The sequence below is a fragment of the Sylvia atricapilla genome, chromosome 18, assembly GCF_009819655.1.
Source record: "Sylvia atricapilla isolate bSylAtr1 chromosome 18, bSylAtr1.pri, whole genome shotgun sequence".
Taxonomy (NCBI): Eukaryota; Metazoa; Chordata; class Aves; order Passeriformes; family Sylviidae; genus Sylvia; species Sylvia atricapilla.
Genome location: NC_089157.1, coordinates 7,251,677 through 7,274,770, shown reverse-complemented (window position 1 = coordinate 7,274,770; position 23,094 = coordinate 7,251,677). Strand labels below are relative to the sequence as shown.

At 44.7% G+C, this 23,094-nt stretch overlaps 1 protein-coding gene across 1 annotated transcript in view; it reads right to left on the bottom strand.

Moving 5' to 3' along the window:
- HLF (HLF transcription factor, PAR bZIP family member) overlaps nt 1–22,723 on the bottom strand; it is a 31,540-nt gene extending 8,817 nt beyond the window's left edge. The window contains exons 1-2 of the mRNA XM_066332151.1: nt 22,389–22,723; nt 20,891–21,226 (exon numbers count right to left, since the gene is read on the bottom strand). Of these exons, the coding sequence (XP_066188248.1) occupies nt 20,891–21,226; nt 22,389–22,494 (442 nt within the window). The 5' untranslated portion in view covers nt 22,495–22,723. The remainder of the gene's footprint in view (nt 1–20,890; nt 21,227–22,388) is intronic.
- Between the last annotated feature and the right edge of the window lie 371 nt (nt 22,724–23,094).

Sequence of the window (23,094 nt, the reverse complement as noted above, 5' to 3'; positions counted from 1 at the left end):
TCTGCTGAATATGGGGTGACCTCAAACACTTCCTGAGGAAAAAGGGATCTCAACCCATTGCAACCACAACATAATTTGCTGCTTTTAACACGCACTATAGGACTGGCACACGAAAGTGTTTTTAAAATGGGCACTTTTTAAAGATACCAGCATTGTTTACAAACCGTGTACATTTAATTACGAAAGAATTGTCATTTCCCCTCTCAGCATTGTGTGCCTCCTGCTCCAGGCCTCTACAGTATTATCCCAGGCAGGAGAGGTAGTCTTATTAAGACTGTCTGACACTTCCCATTAGAGGATGCTGTCTTCAGTTCCTTCGGCCTTTGCCAGATTTCAACCATTCTGTTTGGATTTCTTGTGTCCCAACTGCGTTTCTGCCAAAATGGTTCTACAGTTTCCTGAAAAAGGTTCCACAAAAAAGACTTTGTTTTGAACCTGTTAAAAATTTCTGTCAGACTTTTCATTGCAGTGTGCTAGTGGCCTGTGCATTGGAAGAGACGGCAGCTCTTGGGTCAGTGTTACTTCAGAGAATCACAGAATCACAGTTTAGACTGGAAAAGCCCTCCAAGATCATCAAGCCCAGGCCTTAACCCAGCACTGCCAACTCTACCACGAAACCATGTCTTCAGTGCCACAGCTACATGTTTTTTAAAAACCTCCAGAGCTGTGATGCAACCACTCTCCTGGGCAGCATGTTCCAACTGTGGGCATGCTCAGGCTGGAGGAGAAGGGGAAGATTTCATTAAGTGATTAGGACTCAAAGCTGAGAAGATGCTAAGGAGGTGAGGAAGGAGAGGGCTTCCTCAGAGACTGGCAGCCAAAGATGAGAGGGAGAGAGCCAGGAAGGGAAAGGCTGTTCCAGCAAAGTCTGTGATGAATGCATTCAGCAGAGGAGCACTGTTGAGAGGAACAGGGCAGGATCAGCCTGTGCTGAGGGTACAAACACTGCTCCAGATTCCCAAGTGCCACAGATTCTCTTCAACGAACAAAACACTGGCAAAGCTCCCTGTCCTCCTTTCAGCTCCTTACAGAGAGGGTCACTTGTCATCCTCTACTCAGTCCCAACAGCAGAACACTGTGGGGTGCTGTCAGATCCATTTCTACTCGTTTCCAATGGGCCTGTAGTAAGAGTGGGACATGAGAAAGTCTGTGTTGTCTTTTAAATTTGTTTTTAAAATTACATGCAAGAGCTGTGTGGGAAGTACAGTCATGGTTGCAACAATCTTAAAAGCTTCAATCACATACTATCTTACCCAAATTCTTTCCTCCTTAAGGAGACACTTGTTTCGCCCATTTTGATTTATCCAAATAAATCTGTATAATATTTGCCATGAATTATTCCAGCCTCCTGTAGAGAAAGAATTTCAGGAGTTCCCTCTGGCACTGACAACTACTTCATCTGTGTGCTTCAGAAGCAGCTTCTTCCCCACAAGACTCCCATGAAAGAAGGGGCAACACTTCTCTTCACAGATGAAGTACAGATATTTTAAATAAAATCATCATTCTCTCAGGTAGGCAAATTGTGTAGGCATTGGCTGCATTTCAAATTGACTATCACAGGCTTCTGCGGCTGTGGGACACAGGTGAGAGCCACCCAAGGTGTCACATTGGGCTCCTCACAGAAAGGGAAGCAGACACATGGTGTGACACAGCCACAAAATTAAATTAATTGTTCATAATTCTGTTGAAACTTTAAGCCAAGTCCAGACAAAATCCCTCAGTCCTTCCTGCCAGATTTTCCTTTCTCCTCCCGCTGTTCCCTGCGTCCTCTCACATCTGCAGTAAATGAGGTCAAGATCCAAGATCCTACAGACAACCACTTCCTTCCTGAAACGGCCCAGATTCAGCCCAGAGCTGGTCTGAGCTCCGCAGGCAAAATGGGAAAAGGGGAAAGAGGAGGACAGAATGTAATTCAAGCCTGCATTTCCAAGGGTTTGCTATCCAAAGCTCCACACGTGGCCTTCAGTTGTGTGTTTGCAGCTCTTTGGGAGATTCACTCGCCAATCCTGCCTATGGTTACCACGGAGTGCATGGAACACCCTCTGCCTGCTGGCCCAGCAACGTTCTGCCCTTCAAAACAATAAAAAGGCAAATAGGAGGCACAAGCAGGTAAAATCTTCCACTACATCTCCTGGACTTCAGACTCACCTCTTCTCTAAGATCCAGACTCTGAAAGCCCTTCCTTGAATTCAGCCTGTGTGAAGGCAGCACTTACAAGTTCAACAAGGCTTGATCTCTGAAAACCACCAGGAAATCCAATTTTTATTCCCTTCCAAACGACCCCTGCAAGATGCCTGGCAGTAGTTGCTCCTGCTCTGAACAATCCCCTTGCAGACTGGCTACATGGAGGAACAGAGAGTTTGATTCCGCTCCCAGGACACTGAAAAGGGATTTTAAAATTCTTGAAAAGCACGAAATCCACAGTATTCCTACACGCCTTTCTGATTTTTCTGTAGGATGCTGCTTTCCTTAAAAAGATCAGCTAAGATAGAATTCAGTGAGGACAGGGCCTGAAGAGGAGCTGCAGAGAAGAACGTTCACACCGGTATTTAATTTTAATTTACACTTGGCTTAGAAGCATGTCTCAGTTCAAGATGCTTATGTTCTCTGGTACATTGGAGCTTCTTGACATCCTCTGGCATATTTTTGTTATCTGGCAATTCACATGCAGTGAGATTCCTCAGAAAGTACAGTAATTCTTTTCTTAAAGGGAAGATTCCAGAGAAGCATTGGAACTGTCAGAACTTGCTCTGAAAGAAAACTGATGAAAAACATCCATTTTCCTTTACCTTGGACAATTACGTATCCGGCTTTAATAAACCAGTAGATTTTAGACAGAGCCCATGGTTTAGGTAACAGCCTCATATAGCACAGAGTCACAGAATCACTGAGGCTGGAAAAGATCTCAAAGACCATCGAGTCCAACCTGTGCCCAATCCCCACCTTGTCACCAGCCCAGAGAACTGAGTGCCACGTCCAGGCCTCCCTTGGACACCTCCAGGGATTAGGACTCCAAACCTCCCTGGGCAGCCCCTTCCAATGCTAAACCACCTTTTCAGTGAAGAAATTCTTCTGGCATCAAGCAAAAACCTCCCCTGGTGCAGCTTGAGGCTGTTTCCTCCTGCCTTGTCCCTTGTTCCCTGGGAGACCCTCACCTTGCCATAACCTCACCATCCACAAACGTGCCCTCCTGAGGAATTCTGCTCAAAAACAAAGACAACACTTGTCCTCAAGATGTGTCTGTGCCACTGCCAACGTGCTTTTCAATGCTTCAGACCAAGTCAGTCCCTTTCCTATTGTTCTGTTTATTTGTCTATCTAGGACAGCACGCTCTCAGTAAACAGGTCTTGCAAAGAGCCCTCCTGTAATTCTGACAGCATTTGCCACCCATGACTCATGGATCTATTACCCAGTTCTGGTACCCAAGCCCTGCTTGCCTGGGTGTGTTATCAAAACACAGCCAAGGGAGATTTCAACTGGCATGGAGGAGCCACGTGAAGCAGGTACATTTCCTCTGCCTCCCAATCAGCAGCTAATGGGGAGCCCAGAGACAGACAACAGATGCTATCAGCAGCACTGGAATACATCCCTGAAGGAAAAGAGGTCACTGGGCAGAGTTACAGGACTTGAAAATCTCCTCTTCTCTTTTGATCTGCTCTGTGCATACAAATCAGAACTATCTGTTGCAGTGACTTTTTACATTTTTTTTTTCAATTTTACATTTCACTAAAACAAAGTACATTTTTAATGTGACAATTTATTGAGGGTGATTTGTATCAAATAATCAAGTTTTAAGAATTAGAGCTGCCAGAATGGCGACCCAGTGTTCCCAAAACCTAAGTAAGGCTGAAAAAATTTTATTTTCTCTCCGCCTTAAATTAGGATCCTCTAAAATGTTTTGGGGAAAAAAAAAACCCCAAAAACCAAACAAACAGCAAAACCTGAAAAATTACACTTGGGTTGTTACAGCCCAATGACTGCAGAGGTCTAACTTGCTTTTATACACTTTTATTTAGCTTTATTCCCAAGGAGCACCCATTAAGTGTGTGTGGTTGTAGTTTTCTCCATTGATGCATTTATCTCCATTTATAAACCAGAGATGCATCAGGCCTGGGTAGCCTGATAAGGGGGGCAGAGGGAGGAAAGGAACACATCACCACTCAGAGAAAATTCCAGGAGAACAGGCTGTTGAACATTAATGCTACCCCATGTCTGAAATGACTTCTTTACAGCTGCTGCATAAAACAGGTTTTGGTGGCGTGTTGGACAAAATCAGATAACTTCAAAAAGCAAGCCAAATTAAAAGATATTACAGCACTGAACACTAGGCACTGATAAATTCACTTCTAAATGTGAGGGAGTCACTGAGCACCAGAAAATGGCAAGGAACTGCTTTGCTGAGGAGCCTCCAAACCCAAACTCATGCCCGCAGAGATTTCTGTGGCTCCCAACAGCACTTGCACGGACCAGACAGAGCAACATGTACCAAAAACTTTGGGTTACCCTTTAAAAACAGAGGCAGTGAAAAAACTTGGTGGTGGAATATCTACTGAAGAAATCCTGGAATTCTAATACTTATATTCCTTATTGTGACCTCCTCTGCAAACTGCCCACAGCCCTGAACTAAGCCTCTGAACACACTACTATGCATGTTCTCAATGAAACAGGCATGCTGAACCTATGAAGATTGTGAATGATGTCAAAAATTAAAATGCCTCAAGACACAAAAATCAAAAAGCTTTTGGGATGATCTGTGGGGAGGACAAGACAGGATGAAATCCTTTATGTTCTTTCCCCTCCTATTTCCAGGTCAGCTGCAGAATTCCCCCCGTGTGCCCCTGCTCAATGCAGTATGGGGTCTGCAGGAGTTGGCCATGTGGAAAAAGGTGATTATTCTGTGCCCACATGGAAGGAGAAGCACTGGAGAGCTGGAAAGCACTGCAGGCTCAGGGCAGCAGCAATTCATAGGCTTGGAAAATTATGTGGGCTTTACCTTTTACACTCCTGTTAACTCTGATTTTCATGAAGTAGGTGGTGTTGCTACAGCAACTGTCATATCACATCATTTCTGCTGTCTCTGTCACAGGGATCATCTTATTTTATCTTAAACTCAGATATGCAGCTTTTCTTCATCTATTCTAAAGCCCTCTGTATTCTGGATACGAAAAAATTATACAAAATAGAGCTGTGTCATATAAATGATATTTTTTTAAAATGCAGCAAAGCTTACAGAACATTTTTATTTGTCCTCCTTTTACAAATGCAGAAGGAATAAAGAAAATGGCACTAGCAGATTTATGGTGCTCCAGATTTTCAGAAATAAATTAAGAGCTCGTCTCATGATGAAGATGTTTCATGCCACCTTTAATGTGTTCTCTCTCCAGAAGCTAACCCTGTGTTCCTGTGCACCTCAGCAGAAGTAACCCATCTATTCACAGGTGAACACATCTTACTTCCTCATGCCCAGGCTATTTATGCACCTGCATTCCACACAGCTCACACCCAGCTCAGATGCTGCTGCCTGCCCACAACACAACCCCAGCTTCACCTGCTTTACCTGCAGCCTGGAAGAAGCACTTAGTGAAGCAGAAGTCCCAACCCACCCTTACCTGGTTCAGAGGGTTTGTCCAAGCTGTCAGGGGTGAGGTGGTCACCCAGCTTTGCAGCTACCTTGCTCAGTAATCCCAGAATTTGGCTCTACCTCTTTGGCCTCCATTTTGCTGCCTGGAAAAGGCCTTTGAGGGTTCAATGCACAAGCAAAACTCAATAAAATCCTGATGATGGAAAGGGTCTTTTCAATTTTTGCTGTTAACATGCATTCCAACATGTGCAGTCACAGATCTTCCTTTTAAAAATTAAAAAAGCAATGTGGGACAGAAGTAAATATCCAGTTACACCCTTGGGCTACTCAGGAAACAAAAGAAAAGTCCTACCTATAGTCAAAGGTTATTTCACAGACCACTCAGCCAGCACAGCTCAGACATCCAGATCAAGCTCTGCCATAGCCCAAGTTGAAGAGTATTTTGATCTGCTTTTCCTGAGCATTTCCAGCCACTTCCAAAACAATCAGTGCAGCCACCAAATTACACGTCAGTGCTCCAGACAGGTCCTGGGCAGACAGAAATCTGCCAGTGTGGATCCAACCTGTGGGCAAGAACTGTATCTAGTGCACTTGGTTAATGGCCACATACAAAATTTAGATATCAAACAGCCCTTCAGTTCCTTCAATTGCTTTGCAAACTTCATTTCAGTCTCCCCAGCACTTGACAGTTGTTCTTTAACTGATTTCCCAGAGAAATGAGTTTTGTGCAGTCCTGCTGTGCACGTCTGTCCAGCCCCCTCCCAAAGGCTTGGGAAATTGTTGGCCAAATCCCAACAAAACTGGCAGCAAGGCATGCGTAGATGCTACCAGCAAGCTTTGTGAAAACAATGTAAATAAAAGAAGCTCTTCCCTCCCTGGCTGCAGGAGCCTTCTTACACATCAGAAAACCCACGGAGGTTGTGCTGCTCACGGAGCCAATTCCTTGGGCAGGAGGCAGGAAGGAAAAAAAGAAAAATATTCACCAAGTCACTGTTTGTTAACGGCAGTCAGGAAACCCATTTCATCTTCTTGCTCTCTACTGGAAATGAGAATATCTCTTCACTTTATCCTACCCACTCATTTACTATTTTCAGTAACCATGAGCAAAATGATTTGTTTCACAACTGCACTGTCACTTGACAATCCCTCTGAATTCCAAGCAGACACATCTGGTATTGATAGCCAGCAAGCAGCCATGCACATAGCCTGTCTTAAAAATCAATGCAGAAGACAGTCAGATGTGGACAACCCAGCTGTCTGCTATCATCTGAGCATTTATTTATTTTTATAGCATGTACTGAAAACCAGAACTCTACTAGAAAGAGCTTTTTTTATATTATCCCAAGCACTTATTATGCAAGCAATTTAAACTTTCCAACCAAGACGCAGTAGGAGTATTTGGGAATCAAAAAATTTGCTCTGGCAGTGATGAAACATTCATTATCAGCTTTGAAGTAAGGAGGGGTTTGGTTGGAGGGGGGAATTTCTTTTATTTTCCTATGATTTTGTTAAAATGTGGACAAAAAGCTGGTTGAGGTATGCTGGGTAGGACTCAGCTAAGAATGACGATGCTGTAGATTTCTGCTGGAAGCTGCCTGTCTGTCCCAGCTGAGGGATGTGTTTTTAGTGTGTAAGGTCACAGATCCCCTCTGACTGTCCCCCCAGACTCTCCCTGCTGCTGCTGCCACGTTACACACCCACAACTACCCAGGCTTGGGGAACAGTGGGTTAAACTTAGTGAAGGAAAAAACACAAGCAAGAGAAACACCTTTCCTCTTTCTGCTTAACTGGATAATTGGTGAGCAGGAACCTGCTTGATGAGTTTCAGCAGCTCCTTGAGATCAGCCAGGGCTGTTTCTGAGAGCAGCTCAAGCTGCCAACTGGATAAACACCAACAGGGCACCCCTTGCTAAGGCTTTTGATAAATAAAAATTTCCAGAAGGCAGTGAAGCAGTTTGTATTCCAAAGACTCATCTGAACCCATCCGAACCCAGTAAGAGCAGGAAGCTGAAAAGGCAGACTATTTTATATACATAAAGCTGTCTTACAGTCAGAATAAATAGATGAGTTTAAAAGAAAAAATAAAGACTAAACAGTTTTTACTGCAGTGGAGAGAGTGCAACAGTAAAATTCAAACGAATAAATTAACAGGTTCTGTCCTAAGATTTTAAGGGGCCAAGAAAATTCTAATCCTGCTCTGTACAATCCTCTGGGCTTATTACTTGATACCATTTATCTAAAATGCAAAGATCTTATTCAAGTACTTAGTGATTTTGAGTCCAGCTGGCTGAAATAAAAGTACACAAGGATTGATTTTCACATAGGGATTATCCTGTCCTACCTGTATCAGATGTGTGTGCAAGCACGTGAGTTAAAAAACCAAAAACAAACAGAACCAAACCCTGGTAAAAGCCTGCTGTAATTTCAAACCAGTCTCAGCTATAAAATCACCAAAGCAGCCCCTATGGCAATCACTGTCCATCTTAATTTCTATTTATTCACATCAGTGTTTCAATTAACACTACAACTGGCAAACAGGCATTTAGACATGCTGGGTTTTAAGATCAAGACACAAAGCTCTCCCTTGCTGAAGCTCTGCCAGTTGACTACAGATGAGAGCCTCACCACTGGGCTCTCTCCCAGGTTCCCCCCTCTCTGAGGATGCAGGAAAGCTTAAGAGGAAGCAAAAATATATTTATATCCTAAACAACAACATGCAGATTTGGGGAAAAGTACTTCAGCTTTGCCAGTGTTGATCTGTTCAGACACAGCTCAAAGTTTTTGATGAAATAACCAAAACCCCACAACTCAAGGCTCACCTAAACCAAACCCCTCCACACACATTAGAAGAGTGATGCCCCTTTGGAAGATGACAGCAACTGCCCCTCAAACACTGCCCCTTGCCCTCATATTTTGTACCCCTTTCCCAAGCATCATGTCTTTTTGTGCTGCTTTTTCATACAAGGGTGCCCTTGGAGATGCTGGGGTTTCAAACTCAGAGCCAACTTTCCGAAACATGCTGCATTTTGAAAAGCCCCTTTTTGTTTCACAGAGAAATAAAGGAGTTTGCATCATAAAGCCTTTAACCCCCCCCCCAAATTCAAAGCTTCCCATACAGTCAAAAATCAAATCCAGCTTTATTTTCCTGCATGAGTCAGGCTGCATGCAAACAGCTTCTGAGGAAGGTAGCTTGGGGGGGAGAGTAAAACTGAAGGAAGAAATCCAGAGAAAAGAAATTCTTCTAACAGCACACTCCTATTTTCCCAAGACATTTGCGAATATTTTCATTTTAAAGCGAGAGGAAAGCCACCCCCTTCCACCCCAAAAGAAGTTTTAAATATTATAAAGACACACAAGGACACACTTTATTATTTTAACAATTACTGCTATTTTCAGGGCTCCAGCACAGTTACTTCCTTCCATAATTGGACTTCAATCAAACCCTACTGAAGCTTTTGATCGTGGAAAGAGTAACAACACAGCTCTGTTATCAGCACAGAGGGGGAAAAGAGTAGGACATCCAACATTTTTCAATAAAAGAAAGTTAATTGCTTTGACTTATATTTATCAAAGGTCACAGCTACAAGTTCTGAGTGCACACACATCATGGGGCACACTGAGAAATCTCATACAGACTGGACAAAGTGTTGGGATTATACTATCTGCGTGCATTAAAAAAAAAAAAAAAAAAAAAAAAAAAAAAAAAAAAAAAAAAAAAAATAAGAAGAAAAAAACCAGCAAAACAATGCTAGATTACTATCCAAATATACCCCAGTGGATGTCCTGCCAAAGAGCAAATATGTGGCTGTAAGCTCCAAACTGAAATAAAAGCTTGGCCAGCAGCCCAGAGCTTCACTGTATTTTGCTCAGCCAGCCATAATCTGGCAGAACAGAGTGAACACATTTGCAGCCACGTGACGGAGAAGCCCGTCGGGCCAAGCCGATTTCCTTGTGTTGGTTAAATGTGATCTTCAGACTGTACACACCAGAGACTTGGGAAAACGTGAGAGTGGGAAACAACCAGCCACGGGCTGCAAACTGAAGGGCAGCAGACAGAACTGCTTAAGGAGCTGGCTTAAAGGTTTGGGTTTCCAGTGGTGGATTTGAACGAGGTGTTCACTGGGCTCCCAGGGCTGAGCACCCGGCTGGGTCTCCACTGGAGTTACACACCACCAGCTCCTGCAAGGATGCAGATCCTGACAGAAGCCGGTTGGAAAAAGGCACTGGAAATTCCTTGTTGGATAAGATTGACAGCTACCCATCAGTGTTTCAAGAATGCAGAATGCTGAGTGATTTTGAAGTCCACACTGAGCAGACTGAGAGGTGCTCAGACATGCCAGGATGTGGGCCAGGATGGACGGTGCACAACGCCCAGGGTTCAGACTGTGCAGATGGCCCTTGAACAGCCACTGCTGAGCACAGAGAAACACCCAAAAAGTAAAACAGAACCCAACCAAAGGATTCAACCTGAAAAACGTGTGGGATAACAGCTGCCCCCATGATCAGGTATTATACTTAGACAGTAGTGATAATAATGCTTTTAAATAATTGACTTAGGGAGAGACAAACAGCATCCCTGGCCAGCATCGGAGCTGCACATGATCCCTGAGGGCAGATTACATGTGGATGCAGAAAGAAAAGCCCCCAAACACAAGACCTCAGAAGTACATCCCTGCTGCAGATAAGAGTAACTTGGCTGAAGCAGTCAGCAGAGTACATAAGAAAAGTGAGATCTGTTTACTTTCTAACAGAAATAAATTGATAAACCAGACACGTGCAGCACCTGGTGAAATCAGAGACGCACACAAGTTGACAATTACACCTCCAGCTCTTTCCTTCTCCTTGGCTAATGACTCCTTTTCACGTGTTCAGAACAGCTTCCAGACAGAGACTACCACAATTTTCAACAATGACATCAACCATGTCGCACTGAGAAAATTGAGCAGATAAGAGACTGTAGAAAAGTGCTTCTTAAACCTGGTGATGAGCACGGGCCAAGTGGAAGATCAGCCTTTCTGAAGGCAGACACGTGATGATCATGGATGCAGCAACATCAGGCCTGGGAGCCTGGACAATCCATGTCCTGATTGTTTAAGTGCAAGGCACCCATCCACAGGCAAAGTGTTTCAGACACCCAAAGCACTGCTGTCCAACACGTGTTACTGAAGGCTGGTGGTTTCACCTCCTCAGAAGGCAGATATGCAGGTTAACTTCAAATATGCTGCACTCTTCCCCAGTTCTCTCACGTAAGTATAGAGTTGAGTGATGCAGGTGTTTACAGGGTCAGCTTCCTGCTCCACTTTACTAAATTGATGTTACTCTCAAAAAATGCTCTATTACTCCAGAAGCAATTCAGAAAATGTTCTACCACTCCAGAAACACCTTCACCTGATAAGCAAGCCCTGTGGCTTTTTGTCTTTGTGAGTTGGTAGAGTAACACACATTAACAAGACATGGCTGACGAGCATGACATAATCTAGATATGTGATTTATTAACCTGATCTGTTATTTATGCTCTTCTCTCCCAAGAGAATCAATCTTCACTACAGGCAGAGTAGTGCCTGTAGTGACTCCTCAGTTTTCAGTGTACAGCTCTTGATACAGAGGGCAGGCTCTTAGACAGCTGGTGACAAAGGTCATGTAAGATCAGTCCATCATGACTGACCTGCTTGGGTAGCTCAGGTCCCTGGAAAAGTCTGGAAAACCAGAGCAGGAATTAAACAACAGTGCCCCAAAGTATGTGTCATTTCATGTCCCAAAGTCTTCACACTCTATTAATCAGAGCAGTGATCACTCAGCTGGACAGGGCTGTGATTCTGTTCACCTTTCTTTACTACTCCACCCTCACCCAGCAATAACCAGGGAGAATTGGGCTGTTTCACAGGGCAAGCCCAGTGTATAAAAAGGATACACCAAATCAAATTATCTCAGGATGAATGCTGCACCAAAATCAAAACAAAAACAAAAATCCAAAACCACTGAGCAAAAATATACTACTGTAAAAATTTGGCATTGATATGCTGCTGTGGTATACTTCAAAAAACAGTGAGCTCAGCATTCACAGTTATTTCAGAACTGTATCTGCTTTTTCACTCTTCAAAAAAGGCAGACAAAAAATTGCAGCATTTCCCAATAAACTTTCCCCAGCTTAATCCTGAGGAAGCAGGAAGAAACTCTTAAGTGTCTCTTTAAACAAATTTTTTCTTTTTTAGAGACATTTAATACTGCATATACCACGGCCACACCAAACAGGTTCTTAGACCTCAGGTTAAGTGTTACCTTATCAGAAACGGTACTAAAATGTCTTCATGCTGTGCTGCAAACAGAATGTAGGGACACAGAGAAGCTCTCTCAGGTTGGTAAATGCCCTGCCAAGGATATGTTGGGGGAGAGAGAGCAGGGGAGTCCACCCAGCAGTGCTGCATTACACCGAGAGTGGGTTGTGTCACTACAGCTCTATGCCGACACACCCATATTTTACAGCACACAATGTACTGTACAACTCACAACGCCAAGAAACTCGACATATCTAATCTGGCAGAAAAACCAAGTCATATCAGGTTAATCCAATTCTTAAATTGCACAACTTTGAAAAGCCAATAGCAAAACAAATCTTCCCCCTCACTTGTGCTCCCCCAGCCCTCCTCCCAGTGCACATACCCTGCCACGACCTACTTTTCCTCTTTGATCCCTCAACATTTTTAGCCCACTCTCACTCTCCCCTGTTCTTCTCTGACTCCTGACCTCGCTGCAGCCCAGACCCCGGTGGCAGGGTGGAAAATTTCCCAGATCAGAGCCAGCCAGCTCCGTGTGCAGTGCGGGTTGAGCAGCGGGATGCGCGCACAAGGTCACTTGGACGCCCGCCTGCATGTGACACTGCAAGAATTGTGATCCATCAAAGAGCCACCAAATCTGAAGTTAGATCACTGCAAGGTAGTTTCAAACGAGGCAGCAAAGCTCGGGTGACTCTGCTGCACAAGAGGAAAAGGATACAACAAGGATGCATAAAGCTGGGAAAATTTCTCAGTAAAATAACCGTGCTTGGTTTTGGAGAGGATCAAGACCATTCCATTGCATGGGACCAGAACTCTCAAGATCTTATTTACAAACCTTACAGCTCGTTTGCTAAATTCTCTTTTTAAATGGAACTCCAGAGTCTCATCTAATCACAGAACCTGAGAAGCTGAGGAGTTCCAAGGAAGACGAAGAAGGGCAGAAATGTTTGTGACTCCCATCCCTCCAACACACACTAAACCAATAAAATTTGGTTTCTTGCAGATTCTTTTCTCAAAGAGAATTGGCATCTCATGGTGTCTAAAAGGGTGTCAGCTTTTCTAGAAGTATTTCACGCAAATCAGGCATTTTAAAGGTCTTATGTACCTTTTCTGATGTAGAAAACACACATTTGCATTACCCCTGCTCAGTAACACATTCCCAACCCTGTATCCACTCACACATCCACTCATTCGTTTTCATGAAATTTTAGGCCCATAAGCAATTCTTCAAAATCACAACTTCCTTGCTACATTCGGTTAAAATCTGCCGATATAATCAAAAACCAGCAAACAGGAATACGCAAGAGGCCATAACACACCTAGCATGACCAGGTTAGTTTGTTTTCATAGAAAAACAGTAACAAAAAAATACCCCAATGCTCATCTCTCACAAGCAAATGCTGCAGGAGTTATGTGCCCAGAAGGGCCAGTGCTCCACCAAAGGGCTGCAGCTGCAGGGACTGCAGACATCACCAACATCCGTATTTCCACTTTGCAGCACAAAGAGAGGCAGCAGTTGAGGGCTGATTGCTGCAGGGCCCTTCAAATTCAGTTTAACCCTCTCTGTTGTGATGAGGAATAGGATTTGGGTTTGAGTGCTTAGTTCCTACTTACTAAGCATGACTAAAGCAAGAACAGAGTTTTTTAAGCAGACTTCTCGGTGGAATGTTGCAACGAAGAGTTGGTAAAAGTGACTGAATTGTTTTAAGTCATCTCTGCTTCAGCACAAGCCTTGAGCCTGTGCTTTTATGTTCTGCAGCCTTCTGCAATGTGCTCTTCTACAAGAAGGTTTAGTGCTGTTATTCAATAATCTTGCTGTCCTAAAAGTATTGATTGCTCCACTGAATGCATTTCTGCAGTATTTTGTGCTTTGAAGTTTCACATTATTGTTCCTTCACTTTTTCCAAATGCAATTTACAGTTTCCTTCCTCTTCACGTTTCATTTCTGTTGGAGTGCTTTCACCTGTGCCATGAAGTGACCAGGTCACCTCAAAGGCACCAATGGCCACATGGACATTAAGTAAGTAGGAAGGCCTTGCAAGTGTTTTAAATGAAACTTAAGATCCAATCACTGCCACACAAATTAACTGATCTTGCTGTAGACAGAGAACCCTGTTCATTCATTTGTTTATTAAACTCAGGAGAACCAACCAGTTCTGTAATGAATTACTTAATCTTTGACCTATTGTCCATAGCCAAGTTCCAGAACAAAGAATTTACAGCAAGCTGAGCTCCCTAAGGCTAATTGGAAAAGAATGCCTTTTTTTAAAATCATTCTCCATCTTCGACAAATCTTTGCCAAACTCTGTATTTTTGCCTCTCTGCTTTACAACTATGTATTTAAGGATGACATTTGGTTACAGGTGAGTTATTGCTCCAATTCACTGTAGCTTCTGCTCGAAGGAAACACATACTAATGCATCCATCTGCAGGTTCCTGTTATGAGTAGTAATCTACATTCGTGTTCCAGTTAACAAGGAGCTGAGTTTTCTAGAACCCTAATGCAAGCTGGATTTTTTTATTTCCTCCTACAACAGCCATACACCAAAACAAAGAGCTCCAAGATGCTCAGTGCCTGTTTTCATTAAATTGCAAATAATATGAACAAGAGAATAATGCCAGTGGGATGAAGAGCTAGAGCTGTTTCTCTCAAAGTTGAGAAGAGAACCCTGAAGCAAGAGCTTGCCACATCAGAGGAGCTAAGCAATGGTGTTGGAGGGTGCACAACAAAAATCTGGCCCAAATTCAGCCCTGGCAAAACTTAGTTGAGAGAATGGGACAGGGGAAGCAGAACTGTACCACAGCTTCAAGTGTGTGAGAAATGTGAGAGGCTGAACAGTATTTTGCATTTGTTTAAGACTTGATGGATAACACCTCAGTCATGCAAAGCTGAAGTGCTGTGAAGAGCATCAGAAGAAAAAAAACCAACAACAAAAGAATATTGCAACACATGCTGCCTTACCCACCTGTGTTAGCTCTCCACACTGCAGCTCTCAAGACCAAATTCAACTTTGTGATAAACAGAGAGCTGCTTTATCACCATTTGTTCATTTTAAAAAAAATATACAAGCTACAAAAAACCTGTTTGTCATAAATTCATTTTGACACAGCTGTGCATTTTACACTCATTTTCTCTACACCAAGTGATTATGTATAACTTAGTCCATTAAGTGGAATAGATCTGAGATTTAAGTAAATGGTTTTTTCCAGAGTTTTCATTATCTACTTAAGATCAACCCACAGTTTTTCTTGAAAATAACTTAGCCGAAATATTTTTTCTGATCGCCAGTCTTCTGTGAAATTCAGACAAATATTGAAAATATATTTTATTTGTTATGAAAGGAAGACTTAACAAAAGAAAAAAAAAAAAAAAAAAAAAAAGAAACCTATGCTCATGTTTTGTGTGATATAAATACTAAACAGCTCCACAGCATACTGCCAAGCAACCAAACTTGATTTCAAAATGCACTAAAGTCCTTTTAACTGATGGTGACTAAGTCCTTTCATCCTGTAAAAACTCCACTGGTCACTAAGAGCTGTTACCCCCTTAAAAAAATTCCAGAAAGATGAATGACAAGAGAGTGAACGGTGACATTTTGCTGCTCCACCAGGGAGGTGATGGAGAGCAGTCAACAAGCTGCCTACCTGCTGAGCAATACAGAAATCAGGGACACCACATGAGGAGCAAAGTACTTATTGCTGAGATTAATTGGCAGAATCTGGCCACTGCAGCTCCCACAATTGCCAATTTGCTGTCACCAAAATATGTAAGATTGAACAATTTAATGTGTTTCCTAGTAGCTTCATCTAATCAGATAATAGCAGTGTCTTTGTATACATCTCCTGATGAGGTCTTCTCTCTTCACAATAATATATTGTTTTATGAAAGACTTCAGGGTGTACTTGCTCCTTAAAAAAATCTAATCACTGCACTGAGAACCATTCAATCACTCAGCAATGCATTCTGAGATGGAAGCAAAGCTCTGAAAAATATATCATACTTTTCTAAGTAATTGTAACAAGCTTGACACTCAAGACACCCTTGAAATATCTTGAAGAGGACAACAAAAACCCCACCCTAACCCCAAATCCTAGGTCTTGTGCTCTCTTCCTAAATCTGCATAGCCCTTCCTTGCCCAAGGAGCTCTCCCTGCACAGCCTAACACCTGAGATCATGCTGTTTACTGTTTGAATTCCGAACTAACTTAAAGTTCTTTTACACAGTCAAGCAATTATTTACCCAATAATCAGCATTTAACTGTGAATATTAAAATCAGCTCTCTCGAAGGAGACACAGTGTTCTCGCTTCCAGCATTAACAAGCCTGTGTGCTCAGCACTTTTTTTCTTCCCCCCCCCTCCGTTACCATGTGACAGGCTATTTTTAATATTTGCCTGAATATATTTTGCATCTTCCTTTGATCCATGCAGAGAGCAGTTTCGCGAGGCTTGCCCACGGATTTCACTTCCTTGGCAGTGGCAGCGCAGGGCGCAGCTTCTCCGTGTCGGCGCAGTTTGGACCGGCGCTGGCAGGAGCTGCACAGGGCAGGGACACGTGCCTGGAGCACATGGGCCTGCAGGCACCCACAGCCTCACGTGAGGCTCAATGTGAAGAGCAGCTCCTGGTACCAGCCTGGCCATGCTGGAGCTTGGTCATTCCCATCCTCACGTGGGAGGCCGAAGGTCAGGAAATTCCCGCGGAGAGCCCTCGGCCTCTGGGAGAGAAGGGGTTCCTGCTTGTAAACAGTGATTAAAGCTCAGGAGAGGATTCCACGCGCAGGCTGGCAGCTGGGAATGCTGCCCTCCGCTCTGCCAAGCTGGGCTGGAGGAGGAGGTGGAGGTCAGGTTAAGAAATGCAGGGGAAGGACGGCTGCAATACAGGGAGTGCTGCACACACACCCTTTGGGGGCTGCCCCGGCACCACCTCAGCCCGGGATGAGCTGTGTGGAGCAAGAACAAGCCTCTCCCAGCTGGCTGCTGTGCCTGGCACAAACACAGGCTCCAAAAAAACACTGAAACCCACCCAGTGGTGCCTGCTGTCAGTCGCTGCAGCTCAGCGCCTGTGCAAGAAGCCAGAGGTGATGGATACTATGCTCTAGACAGAATGTCTGGACTGATCAAACAAACCACAGCACCTCATAAAAAGCTTTGGGGGGTGGGAGGTGTAACTGCACTTCACACGGAAACAATTCTCAGCTTTTTGATTAATGTGCCTCTAATTTTACTTTTTTTTAAGTGAAGACTCGTAGATATCGCACATAGGTACATTTCTGCAGTGGATTACAAAGCTTGTGGGGTTTTTTTCTTTCCTTAAATAATCTTTGGCAAGCAGTCTAAGGCACCCAGCCATGCAGGCAACACAGACAGAAAATCACCATCAGAGAACACAACGGAGGGAGCTCTCCCAGAGCCCCCAACAGCCCTGTCCTCCTCTGGAGCAAGGCAGAAACACCACCTGGTTATCACTGTTCCAGCCCTGTGACACAGCCCCACATCCAAGGCTTTGGTGGCAAACAGAAAATTCTGATCTTGACTACTAAATCCCAAAAACCTTCTAGTTAGGATTCTCCACCAGATCTTCCCTAATTCACACCTTCCAAACCCTTTATAGTACCTGCCCCAACCACCTCCACCAGGGCTACACGGGGAAAAGAGCCAAGTAAAAAGCAACAACCAACTAGTCACCTGAAAAATATACACCCTTCCTTTACATACAAACAGCTAAAAATTACTTCAGATTTCCTTAAGGACTCTGCATTTAAATGGAATTACATTCCACCAAAAGACTACATGAGGTGTGCAACAGATGAAGAACCACAGAAGTGTGTTTGCAGTAATGAGTTACTTCAAAAGCTTCATAAAAATCTGACAACCTTTTTCTGAAGAGACCATAGATTTCAACCAACCTACCAGCATCCAATACCAAGATAAAACAGAGGTTTTAAATGCATTTACACGTGACAATGAATGTTGGTCTGCAACGCTAAAATTAATCAAAATACTATTTTTTATTAATATAATCAGCACTGTGAAAGATAAATACGTGGTTTCACTCTTGCAAGTCATTATCCTGTGTCCCTCATCAAAACAAAGCCAGAAATTTCTGTAACTACATTCCCTGAACAGAAATGGGAAATATGGGAAGTAGGTGTTTGTTTGCTTTGCTCTTTGCAGATGATAAACCGGTGAGCCTAAACATCTATCCATTGACCAGACAATCTGAGCTGCAAATACAGAATTAAATTATAATCATACAGATCCTTTCTGTTGCCATTACGTTTTTTAGCAGGAAGAAAGAAAATCAGTGTGGATTTTGGTAATGCCACATCCACAGTCAGGGTCAGCAGAGTTTTGCTGAGCCTGATGACACTCAGGGAACACCAGTGCAGATCTCCTGGTCTCTTCCACACACGGCACAAAACACATTTGGGCAACACCACTCACTCCTACAGACAGATGAAGCTTGTGCGGGAACACGTGCACAAAATTAAATCTCCTCCTGCTGCCCTGCCATGGACCATCCCTGGCCCGGGCACGTCCCTGAGTCACAGCTGGGGCCCCAAGGGCAGGGGGAATGTCCCCCTGAGCCAGGGCACAGCCAGGGCGGCAGCTGTGACCACCTCCTGGTGCTAAACCCGCAGAGCCATTTAAAGAGGGACAGGAGCATCACAGGACTGGACCCTCTCTCTAGCCCCACACGCTCACACAGGCTCCCATTACAAGGCAAAATTCAGAAAACACACCAGTGAAATATTTTTAGAATTACTGTCACCTAAAACATTCAGTTTTCCTGAAAGTAATAAGATCACATGGAATCAATCTGTATTGAAATTGTATACTTCCTACTACTTGTTCTTTGCTTTATTATGGTACTACAAATCACAAGGCTATGCCTACTGGAGTGATAGCTCACACCAACTAAAAACATTTCTTTATATGACAATTTTAAAAAATCTGTTTTAAATGTCTTCAGATACATTAACCAACAGGCTTCATTACAATGATTTTAACATTTACCTCCCAATTTCAAAGCAGCACATTTGCCTTGGCCCTTTTATGATAACTCTTAAATGCTGATTTTTACTTTTATTATTTTTTCTTAAAAAATATATGCTGTTATATTCTCAAACTTCCTCAAATGCTAAACTGTGAGATGGTCGTCTCTTCAGTACTGACTGTCAAAGAAAGATTTTCACATGATAGCATGTAAAAATTTCAACAATCTGATGATAAACCAGACTACTGTTAATTAAGTCACACTTCCTATCTGTAATGGGGGACAAAAAATACTATTTAAGAAGTGAAATGAACTGCCTTTAAAAAAAAACAACCCAACCAACCAAACCAAAAACACACTTAATAAAAAAATATTCTTATTAAGGCAAGATGGTGTTGGGAAAAATACCTGCAAATTGAGATGTTTTATCCTACCCCAAGAGACATGACGTCCTTTACAACAGTAAAAAAGTGCAGCAAGTTTGTAATCCTGAGCTGCAAAGGGCTCAGGAAAAACTGGAAAAAATCAATGAGTTGAAAAGTCACACAGATAGCTGATTACAAATAAATTCTGACAGGTGATCATTAAAAGCCTGGCTCACTACCAGGCTCCTCTGGGAAAAAAAAAAAAAAAAAAAAAAAAGAGAGAGAGAGAGAATCAGGACAGATAAATGATCTGCTTTTAATTTTGTGTGTGCACAAGTGACAGAAAACAGTGGAGCACATATCCACTATTTTTAAAGCTGGTTCAGAAAAAGCAATGGGTTTCATGTTCTGCTCTTGCCTACTCCAAATATATTTTAACTTTGGACACCCTTATAAGTTATTAGTTAACCATGGAAAGCCTTGAAACTGAAACACAAAGCAAAGTCAAATCCACACACAGCAAAAGTAAGTAAATGAAATCCATGACTGAACACTTCTGACGGGGGGCCAAGGAGTCTGTTGACAGGTTTGGGGAGCTTTAGGGGATATTTTATTGCTTTTTAACGAGACAGGAACATTGCAGACTAGTAAGACACTTCCATTTCATGCTGCTCCACAACTTTTGCCTCTCTATTTATTTATTTTTGCCTCCTTAACAGATTATTCTGACAATGACTGCACGCTGAGCATGGCAAATGATCAAGCAGAAGGGAAAGGAGAGGTTTCCTGCTGCCAAGAGCACACTTTGCTCTAGCACACCTTGTGTGAGCAGAAGAGCCCAATAAATAAGTCACTCTCTGTACTTTTGGGGTTTTTTTAAGGAAAAAGGCAACGCTCCATATTTCCCAAACTTCAACACTGACGCTCGCCACTGTCCATGATCTCAGCCACGCTGGTGTCAAGCCAGAGCAGCTACTCTGGATTCGGACTGGTGTCTCTAAACGAATGATCTCAAGTGCTAATAAAATAATAAAAGACTTCCACTGACATCAGATGGGCTGGAATTGTGCATTACAACCAGGCCTTGGACTCCACGGTGTTTTCTTAAGCTTAAGGTGACTACAGATGCAAGTTATGAACTCAGGTCAGAGTTACACTCAGTTTATGCCAATTTAAGCAAGATTATAATGTTGTTCCAAAACTCAGTTCCTGTGGCAAATTTTACTTTGCTCAGTAGAGAGAAAGATTACGGCCAAAATTTCAAGTAAGAAGCATTAACCTTTAACTCCAGAATAACTGCCCAGTCCTGTATTCTCACATCAAATATTGGCTGAAGGAATATTCTCTTTCACAGAGTTTTTCCTTGCTCTTTTAACACTGTGGCATGTGTGACATTCTGTCTGTGGTCTTTTTACTTGCTAACAGCTAAGATACCAACTAAGATAGCCAAGTTTCCTTGGGATTCCCAGAGCTTTCCTTCAATAATTTAACAAAAATCCTGGCGGAGCAGCTTAGCGATAACTGGAGCTATTGTTTTTATTTGCTGGAGTGTGAGTGACAGGAATCCTCTGGGCTCAAAGCTGCCTGTCAGATGCACAGGGAGAAGCAGTGATTTACAGTGGGGAGCAGGGGTTCATGCCAAATTCCACAGGGAAGTTCTAAGGGCTGATTTACCTGGTCTGACTGGGCTCTGCATGCAGTTCTGCGACACCATGCCTGGATGGACTGAAGTAGAAGCCCTGCTGCTGAGGTCCATGACAGAAGGTGATGCTGAGGTAGCTTGCTGGAGACCTGACTGGTGTGGGCTAGGCTCGTGCTGGTTTGGGCTGGGTGGAATGCCATTTTCTGAGAGGAATTCTTCCAGGTCCATGTATTCCAACTGGAAAGTGTCTCCATCATATGGCAGTGTCTTGTCCCATAATGTTGGACCCAAGAAAGCTGACTGAGGGACTGTGGTACCAGTGCTGTCATCATCTAACTTCTTCTCTTTGTCTTTTTCTTTACCGAATGCTTAAACAAAAACACATAATAAACATGTAAGAACTCAGCAATTAAAACATTAGCTACTACTAATGTGTAAGAAAGGAATACTCTCTTCGAAAAAATAACTCCTTTGACTCACTCTACTTGAAAGAGAATTGAAGGGTCATGTCACCGAGCACCTTTGTGGGAACTAACCACATTTTTGAGATTGCACTTTGTTTTTACTTAACAATTCCACCCCATGCACAGCTTTAAACGTCAGCATCAAAAAGTACTCAGCAGACTTAAAAGTAAACATTTAAGTATTCCGGCAAACTGGAAGTTATTGATATATTCAGTTGAAACAGAACAGTCTTAGCCTAAAATCCCTGGGATCCTGTCATTCTTTTAAACTAAGGTCCAGATCTTGCTAGTCCTTGCACAAGCAAAGCAGTCCTCAAATTCTGCACTTCTGAATGTTACTAAAATAGAGTGCCAAAGGCTGAGAGAACGTAGTTTTGAACGTGCACAAGAGACAACAAAATATTCAAAGGTAGAAGCAAAAAAAAAAAAAGTTAAACTGAGGCTTCCTCATTTCTGCAGCCCCCAGTGATTTCAGTGCACGTTTTATAAGGGAAACGCCTGATTTCCCTGCAAGATCTGCAAGGATCTGAACTCATAAAGCTTCCTGTCAGCTACCAAGACTTCGCAGCATTTTATTTTTAACCTCGTACAAGAGCCCCGGTGAAATCCTGCGAGTGGCTTGGCAGTGTAACTCGGAAAGACGAGGAGACAGGAACTGCGAGACCTTCCCTCAGTTTGTTGCTTTTCGGGCGCGCTCGATCCATACGCGGCGCGGGTATTCCCGAGCTGCCTCCGCTTCCCGGGGAAGCCGCAACTTTCTCCCGTTGGACGGGGGGCCGTGGGGCCTGAGATGGGGGATCCCGGCCCCCTCTACCCGAGGCACCGAGCGCCCTTGGCGTCCATCCCCGGGACCGGCGATGGGAGCACCGAGCGCGTCCCGTTAGACGGGGCCGGGGCGGCCGCAGAGCGCCCCGAGCGAGGCGTCCCGGGGCTGCAGCGCCCGGGGAGCGGCCGGGGCGGGGAGCGGGGGTGCCGCGGAGGGGAGGGAAAAGGGAAAGCGACGCCGCGGACCCCGAGTGACGGCGGAAGCGGGGAGCGATGTGAGGGGGTCCCGGGGAAGCCTCACCGTCTTCGTGAGCGAGCGGCAGCTTGAGCGGGTTTTCCAGAAGGGACTTCAGCACGCCGTAGGTGGGCGGCAGGAACGGGGGGTTCAGCGGGAGCGGCCGCGACATGGTCGATGGGAGCTGCCCGCGGCGGCGGGGAGGGGGCCCGAGGGGGCAGCTGCGCGGCGAGCGGTTCCTTCCCCCTTGCTGTGGCCGCTGTCGCGGCGCGGGTGAGCCGGGAGCGGGGCCGGGCCGAGCGCCGGTGGCTAGGGGCGCTGGGGCCGCGGGACAGGGCGCGGACCGGGCGCGGGTCAGGCCCCTCCGCCGCGCAGCTGCTCCGCCGCCGCCTCTCCCGCCGCCCGCTCTGCGCCGCTCTGCGCCCGCCCGCCCCGCGCCCACGTGCAGCCGCCGCCGCCGCTGACGTCACGCCCGAGAACGGCCCCGCCATTGGCGCGCCGGCCACGCCCCTCCCCGGTACCGGCCACGCCCCCCCGGACGCCCCGCCCCGGCACGCGTGCGGCCGGTACCGGGGAGGGAAGCCCGGGACACCCGCCCCAACCCCCCCCGCGGGGCCGCAGCGCCTCCCCGGTAACCGGGAGGAATGTGTTAATGAGATGTTAATGAGCCTGAACGTTTGACCCCGCTCGGGGCATCCGAGCGTGGCGGCTCCCCGGGGCAGCGGGACCCGCGGTGTGAGGGGTCCGGGCTGCGGGGCACGGCGGGTGGGGA